The 8,264-nt window shown below is 55.7% G+C and overlaps 1 protein-coding gene across 1 annotated transcript; it reads left to right on the plus strand.

The window, feature by feature from the left end:
• Positions 1–842: 842 nt before the first annotated feature.
• On the plus strand, positions 843–1,845 carry LOC139027168 (skin secretory protein xP2-like). Its single transcript, XM_070442322.1, has 2 exons — positions 843–1,452; positions 1,488–1,845. Exons 1-2 carry the CDS (start codon positions 906–908, stop codon positions 1,826–1,828), a joined length of 888 nt encoding a protein of 295 aa, XP_070298423.1. The 5' UTR covers positions 843–905; the 3' UTR covers positions 1,829–1,845.
• The last annotated feature ends 6,419 nt before the right edge of the window (positions 1,846–8,264 follow it).

Consider the following 8,264-nt stretch of genomic DNA (forward strand, 5'->3'; position numbering starts at 1 on the left):
CGAACTGGTTCACAGAACGATGCGGTCCGTCGTTTCAGATAAATACTCCTTACTGAGGCTTTACAACTCTCTCTCTGTCAGATGCACAATATTTTCTTTTAGTTGGCTGTGGCAGTAGATCATGGATTGGGTAGCAGGAGTTACTATGGAATGTTTTAGGTGTGACCGTGGCAGTAGACCAGGGATTGGGTTAGCTAGGAGTTACTATGGAATGTTTTAGTGTTACCGTGGCAGTAGATCATGGATTGGGTTAGCAGGAGTTACTATTGAATGTTGTAGGTGTTACCGTGGCAGTAGATCATGATTGGTTAGGCAGGAGTTGCTATGAATGTTTTAGGTGTTACCGTGGCAGTAGATCATGGATTGGGTTAGCAGGAGTTACTATGGAATGTTTTAGGTGTTACCGTGCAGTAGATCATGGATTGGGTTAGCAGGAGTTACTATGGGATGTTTTAGGTGTTACCGTGGCAGTAGATCGTGGATTGGGTTAGCAGGAGTTACTATGGGATGTTTTAGGTGTTACCGTGGCAGTAGATCGTGGATTGGGTTAGCAGGACTTCCTATGGAATGTTTTAGGTGTTACCGTGGCAGTAGATCGTAGATTGGGTTAGCAGGAGTTACTATGGGATGTTTTATGTGTTACTGTGTCTGAAGATGGTTAACTACAACACAACTAGATTGGTTCATGACAACAGACACACCAGGGTCAATGCTGAGCAGGCATAACTGCTTGAACTTCAGGCATTCAAGCCTATCAGATCCTTCATTAGTTCAACTTAGTGAACCAATGTTTGGAAATTCTATAAAGTGGGGAGACGTTTTGCTGTGCAATGATCGTTTATCAGGAATGTTACAGGTGGATCTGGTTTCAGATGTCCGGTTAAACCTAGAAATACATTTCTCTCATGAACCTCATGTCTTTCTGTGTGTTTTTTATTCCAGTTGTCAGGAACGGTCACATCTCGGAGGACACAGAGACCCTCGCTGACCAGATGCAGCTTCCTGTCCAGAGTGCCCTGACTGATGACTCTGAGGAACCTGTCATCATGGCCTCAGAGGCCCTGGAGACCATGGGGTCTGGATGGGAGGAGGAGGTCCTGGTGATGCTGGCTGCAGCCGAGCCAGACGTTCCCCCTGAAGCCCCGGCTGAGGCTGCAGCCGTGGAAGCAGAGGTCCCTTCAGAGGCTGTGGCCCCAGTGGAGGCTGTGGCCTTAGTAGAGGCTGTGGCCCCAGTGGAGGTGGCGGCCCCTGTTGAGGCCGTCGTGGTTGAGGCCGCTCCTGTGGCAGAGGCTCCTGCTAAGACAGTGGTGTCCGAGGAGGCCCCTGTTGTTGAAACTGGAGCTGCAGTTGAGGTGGCTGCCCTGGTCGAGGCAGCTGCACCCCCATTGAGGTGGCTGAAACTGTCCAGAGGCAGCTCCAGCTCCAGCCCCGACAGAGGAGACCCCAGCCTCAGCGACAGAGGAGCTCCACCCCGACCCCAGCTCCAGCCCCGACCCCGCTCAGCCGACAGAGGAGCCCCAGCTCCAGCCGACAAGAGCCCGACCCCAGCTCCAGCCCGACAGAGGAGCCCAGCTCCAGCCCCGACAGCCGCCGCACAGGAGACCCAGCTCCAGCCCGACAGAGGAGCTCAGCCCCGACAAGAGGAGACCCAGTCCAGCCCCACGAGGAACCAAAGAAGCCCAGCCCTGTGGCCGCTGTCCCTGAGCCAGTAACCCCTGCTGCTGAGCCTGTGGCCGCTGTCCCAGAGGGGGCCCCTGCTGTGGAGGCCCCTGCACCCAGTGGCCCCATAACTGACGTTGTTGCTGCTGAGCCTGCAGCAGGCCAATAACCACCCTGTGGCTGTGGAGGCCCAGTGCACCAGTGGAGGCCCAGGACCAGTGGAGGCCCAGGACCAGGTGAGGCCCCAGGACCAGTAGAGGCCCCAGGTGGGTGGCAGCTCCATCCCAGAGCCGCAGTAAGAGACCCTGCTCCCAAAGCTGCCCCAGAGCTAACCACCAGCCGCCCTGCCCCAGAAGCTAACACCAGCCGCCCCTGCCCCAGAGCTAAGCACCAGCCGCGCCCTGCCCAGAGCTACACCAGCCCCTAGACTAACACAGCCCCCCTGCCCACTACACGCCGAGCCAAGTAACACCAGCCGCCCCTGCCCAGACTAACACCAGCCGCCCCTGCCCCTGTGGCCCCGCCTACTCCTGCTATCTCAATCCAGAGACTGAGGTAGTACTTCTTTTAACGCTTATCCTCACTGACACAAACCACTCTACTTATTTTAAACGTCATCAAATGTCAAGCCCTGTCGTACTATAATCTATGTCACCAGGTTCACAACATAGTTGCTTGCGATTTATGTTGTGGTCAACATTTCACCTCAGTAACAACGGCACAACAGATTGTGCCGGGGATAATTACATTCCAACAAGAGCAAAATGCGCTGCCGTTTTATTGTCCCGATTTAGCCCCAGGGAGGTTATTGATTCTTCTTCCAGCTCATGAGGAGTATCACTAAATTGATATGTTACCTAGAACACCGGTCTCTCCTGATTTGTAAATAAGGTGTGTCAGTCAGAGTCTGTTGTAGCCTGCTGGATCCTGCTTATCTGGAATATGGTTGGTCCTGCCCTGCCACAGGCACAAATGGCTGGGAAGACATCCTCTGCAAACATGCATGAAAATGTGGGGAGAGACAGTCAGCGTGAGATGTGGGGAGAGACGGTCAGCCGTGAGATGTGGGGAGAAGCGGTCAGCGTGAGAGTTTGGGAGAGACAGTCAGCGTGAGAGTGGGGAGAGACGGTGAGATGTGGGGAGAGACAGTCAGCGTGAGATTGTGGGGAGAGACGGGGAGATGTGGGGAGAGACAGGTCAGCGTGAGATGTGGGGAGAGACAGTCAGCGTGAGATGTGGGGAGAGACAGTCAGCCTGAGATGTGGGGAGAAGACAGCAGCATGAGATGTGGGGAGAGACAGTCAGCAGAGAATTGGAGAAGGAGACGGGGAGATGTGGGGAGAGACAGTCAGCGTGAGATGTGGGGAGAGACAGTCAGCGTGAGATGTGGGAGAGAGACGGTCAGCGTGAGATGTGGGGAGAGACAGTCAGCGTGAGATGTGGGGAGAGACAGTCAGCGTGAGATGTGGGAGAGACAGTCAGCGTGAGATGTGGGGGAGAGACAGTCAGCGTGAGATGCTGGGGAGAGACAGTCAGCGTGAGATGTGGGGGAGAGACAGTCAGCGTGAGTTGTGGGGAGAGACAGTCAGCGTGAGATGTGGGGAGAGACAGTCAGCGTGAGATGTGGGGAGAGAACAGTCAGGAGAGTGGAGAACAGTCCCGTGAGATGTGGGGAGAGACAGTCAGCGTGAATGTGGGGAGAGACAGTCAGCGTGAGATGTGGGGAGAGACAGTCAGCGTGAGATGTGGGGAGAGACAGTCAGCATGAGATGTGGAGAGAGACGGGGAGATGTGGTGGAGAGACAGTTCAGCGTGAGATGTGAGAGAGACAGTCAGCGTGAGATGTGGGGAGAGACAGTCAGCGTGAGATGTGGGGAGAGACAGTCAGCGTGAGATGTGGGAGAGGACGGGGAGAGTGGGGAGAGAAGTCAGCGTGAGATGTGGGGAGAGACAGGTCGCATGAGATGTGGGGAGAGAACAGTCAGCATGAGATGTGGAGAGAGACGGGGAGAATTGTGGGGAGAGACAGTCAGCGTGAGATGTGGAGAGGACAGTCAGCGTGAGATGTGGGGAGAGACAGTCAGCGTGAGATGTGGGAGAGAGACAGTCAGCGTGAGATGTGGGGAGAGACAGTCAGCGTGTAGATGTGGGGAGAGACAGTCAGCGTGAGATGTGGGGAGAGACAGTCAGCGTGAGATGTGGGGAGAGACAGTCAGCGTGAGATGTGGAGAGACAGTCAGCCTGAGATGTGGGGAGAGACAGTCAGCATGAGATGTGGGGAGAGACAGTCAGCATGAGATGTGGAGAGAGACGGGAGATGTGGGGAGAGACAGTCAGCGTGAGATGTGGGGAGAGACAGTCAGCGTGAGATGTGGGGAGAGACGGTCAGCGTGAGATGTGGGGAGAGACAGTCAGCGTGAGATGTTGGGGAGAAGACAGTCAGCGTGAGATGTGGGGAGAGACAGTCAGCGTGAGATGGTGGGAGAGACAGTCAGCGGAGATGTGGGGAGAGACAGTCCAGGTGAGATTGTGGGGAGAGACAGTCAGCGTGAGATGTGGGGAGAGACAGTCAGCGTGAGATGTGGGGAGAGACAGTAGCGTGAGATGTGGGGAGAAGACAGTCAGCGTGAGATGTGGGGAGAGACGGGGAGATGTGGGAGAGACAGTCAGCGTGAGATGTGGGAGAGACAGTCAGCATGAGATGTGGGGAGAGACAGTCAGCATGAGATGTGGAGAGAGAACGGGGAGAGTGGGAGAGACAAGTCAGCGTGAGATGTGGAGAGAGACAGTCAGCGTGAGATTGTGGGGAGGACAGTCCAGCGTGAGATGTGGGGGAGAGACAGTCAGCGTGAGATGTGGGAGAGACAGTCAGCGTGAGATGTGGCGGAGAGACAGTCAGCGTGAGATGTGGGAGAGACAGTCAGCGTGAGATGTGTGGGAGAGACAGTCAGCCTGAGATGTGGGGAGAGACAGTCAGCATGAGATGTGGGGAGAAGACCAGTTCAGCATGAGAATTGTTGGGAGAGAGACGGGGATGTGGGAGAGACAGTCAGCGTGAGATGTGGGAGAGACAGTCAGCCGTGAGATGTGGGGACGGAACGGTCAGCGTGAGATGTGGGAGAGAGACAGTCAGCGTGAGATGTGGGGAAGTAGACAGTCAGCGTGAGATGTGGGGAGAGACAGTCAGCGTGAGATGTGGGGAGAGACAGTCAGCGTGAGATGTGGGAGAGTCACAGTGCAGCGTGAGATGTGGGGAGAGACAGTAGCGTGAGATGTGGGGAGAGACGAGTCAGCGTTGAGATGTGGGGAGAGACAGTCAGCGTGAGATGTGGGGAGAGACAGTCAGCGTGAGATGTGGGGAGAGAACAGTCAGCGTGAGATGTGGGGAGAGACGGGGAAGATGTGGGGAGAGAAGTCAGCGTGAGATGTGGGGAGAGACGAGCATGAGATGTGGGGAGAGACAGTCAGCATGAGATGTGGAGAGAGAGGGGAGAACGTGGTGAGATGGGAGAGAGACAGGGTCAGTGTGAGATTGTGGGGAAGAGACAGTCAGCGTGGGAGGCAGTCGCGTGAGATGTGGGGAGAGACAGTCAAGCGTGGAGATTGATGGGGAGAGACAGTCAGCTGAGATGTGGGAAGAGACAGTCAGCGTGAGATGTGGGGAGAGACAGTCAGCGTGAGATGTGGGGAGAGACAGTCAGCGTGAGATGTGGGGAGAGACAGTCAGCAGTGAGATGTGGGGAGAGACAGTCCAGCGTGAGATGTGGGGAGAGACAGTCAGCGTGAGATGTGGGAGAGACAGTCAGCGTGAGATGTGGGGAGAGACAGTCAGCGTGAGATGTGGGGAGAGACAGTCAGCGTGAGATGTGGGAGAGAACAGTCAGCGTGAGAATGTGGAGAGAGACGGGGAGATGTGGGGAGAGACAGTCAGCGTGAGATGTGGGAGAGACAGTCAGCGTGAGATGTGGAGAGAGAACGGGGAGATGTGGGGAGAGACAGTCAGCGTGAGATGGGGGAGAGACAGTCAGCGTGAGATGTGGGGAAAGACAGTCAGCGTGAGATGTGGGAGAGACAGTCAGCGTGAGATGTGGGGAGAGACAGTCAGCGTGAGATGTGGGGAGAGACAGTCAGGTGAGATGTGGGGAGAGACAGTCAGCGTGAGATGTGGGAGAGACGGGGAGATGTGGGAGAGACAGTCAGCGTGAAGATGTGGGGAGAGACAGTCAGCGTGAGATGTGGGGAAAGACAGTCAGGTGAGATGTGGGGAGAGACAGTGCAGCGTGGAGTGGGGAGAAGACAGTCAGCGTGAGATGTGGGGAGAGACAGTCAGCGTGAATGTGGGGAGAGACAGTCAGCGTGAGATGTGGGAGAGAACAGTCAGCGTGAGATGTGGGGAGAGACAGTCCCAGCGTGAGATGTGGGGAGAGACAGTCAGCGTGAAGATGGTGGGAGAGAACAGTCAGCGTGAGATGTGGGGAGAGACAGTCAGCGTGAGATGTGGGAGAGACGGAGATGTGGGGAGAGACAGTCAGCGTGAGATGTGGGGAGAGACAGTCAGCATGAGATGTGGGGAGAGACAGTCAGCATGAGATGTGGAGAGAGACGGGGAGATGTGGGGAGAGACAGTCAGCGTGAGATGTGGAGGGAGACAGTCAGCGTGAGATGTGGGGAGAGACAGTCAGCGTGAGATGTGGGGAGAGACAGTCAGCGTGAGATGTGGGGAGAGACAGTCAGCGTGAGATGTGGGGAGAGACAGTCAGCGTGAGATGTGGGGAGAGACAGTTCAGCGTGAGATGTGGGGAGAGACAGTCAGCCTGAGATGTGGGGAGAGACAGTCAGCATGAGATGTGGGAGAGACAGTCAGCATGAGATGTGGAGAGAGAACGGGGGATGTGGGGAGAAGACAGTCCAGCGTGAGATGTGGGGAGAGACAGTCAGCGTGAGATGTGGGGAGAGACGGTCAGCGGTGAGATGTGGGAGAGACGTAGCGTGAGATGTGGGGAGAGACAGTCAGCGTGAGATGTGGGGAGAGACAGTCAGCGTGAGATGTGGGGAGAGACAGTCAGCGTGAAGAATGTGGGAGAGACAGTCAGCAGTGAGATGTGGGGAGAGACAGTCAGCGTGAGATGTGGGGAGAGACAGTCAGCGTGAGATGTGGGGGAGAGCAGTCAGCGTGAGATGTGGGGAGAGACAGTCAGCGTGAGATGTGGGGAGAGACAGTCAGCTGAATGTGGGGAGAAGACGGGGAGATGTGGGGAGAGACAGTCAGCGTGAGATGTGGGGAGAGACAGTCAGCATGAGATGTGGGAAGAGACGTCAGCATGAGATGTGGAGAGAGACGTAGCGTGAGATGTGGGGAGAGAATCGCGTGAAAATGTGGGGAAGACGTCAGGTGAGATGTGGGGAGGACAGTCAGCGTGAGATGTGGGGAGAGACAGTCAGCGTGAAGATGTGGGGAGAGACAGTCAGCGTGAGATGTGGGGGAGAGACAGTGCAGCGTGAGATGTGGGGAGAGACAGTCAGCGGTGAGATGTGGGGAGAGACAGTCAGCGTGAGATTGGGGAGAGACAGTAGCGTGAGATGGGGGAGAGACAGTCAGTGTGAGATGTGGGGAGAGACAGTCAGCGTGAGATGTGGGAGAGACAGTCAGCGTGTAGAATGTGGGGAGAGACAGTCAAGCGTGAGATGTGAGAGAGCCGGGAGATGTGGGGAGAGACAGTCAGCGTGAGATGTGGGGAGGAACAGTCAGGTGAGATGTGGAGAGAGACGGGGAGATGTGGGAGAGACATCAGCGTGAGAATGTGGGAGAGACAGTCAGCGTGAGATGTGGGGAAAGACAGTCGCGTGAGATGCTGGGGAGAGACAGTCAGCGTGAGGATGGTGGGGAGAGACAGTCAGCGTGGATGTGGGGAGAGAAGTCGCGTGGAGATGTGGGGAGAGACATCAGCGTGAGATGTGGGAGAGACAGTCAGCGTGAGATGTGGGGAAGACAGTCAGCGTGAGATGTGGGGAGAGACCAGTCAGCGTGAGATGTGGGGAGAGACAGTCAGCGTGAGATGTGGGGAGAGACAGTCAGCGTGAGATGTGGGGAGAGACAGTCAGCGTGAGATGTGGGGAGAGACAGTCAGCGTGAGATGTGGGGAGAGACAGTCCAGCGTGAGATGTGGGAAGAGACAGTCAGGGTGGATGTGGGGAGAGAGACAGTCAGCGTGAGATGTGGCTGTGGAGAGAGACGCGTCCGCCGACTAGGGGAGGTAAGTCGCGCCGCTAGGGGGAGTGTAGTCCGACCCCAACCTCCCAGATAACTACTAGAAAGCCATTCAACTATCCTTCAATAAAGTAGTCCTCTACAGCAAGCATGCAGTAGTCTCTACTGAGGACTCAAAAGCTATTATAGTGTGTCACTTCTTCTGAGGCCCGACACAACAATAGCCCCAGTCAGGCAGTCTGAGACACCCTATCTCTCTCTTTCTCTCCCCTCTCTCTCTTTCTCTCCCCCTTCTCTCATTGTGCTCTGTGATTCCCAGATAAGACTTCTGCACTGTTGCCTGGGAATACATAAACGTGTTAACGTCCTCTCTCCCCACTCATCAGTCTGATGCAAA

The sequence above is a fragment of the Salvelinus sp. IW2-2015 genome, unplaced genomic scaffold (genome assembly GCF_002910315.2).
Source record: "Salvelinus sp. IW2-2015 unplaced genomic scaffold, ASM291031v2 Un_scaffold7856, whole genome shotgun sequence".
Lineage (NCBI taxonomy): Eukaryota > Metazoa > Chordata > Actinopteri > Salmoniformes > Salmonidae > Salvelinus > Salvelinus sp. IW2-2015.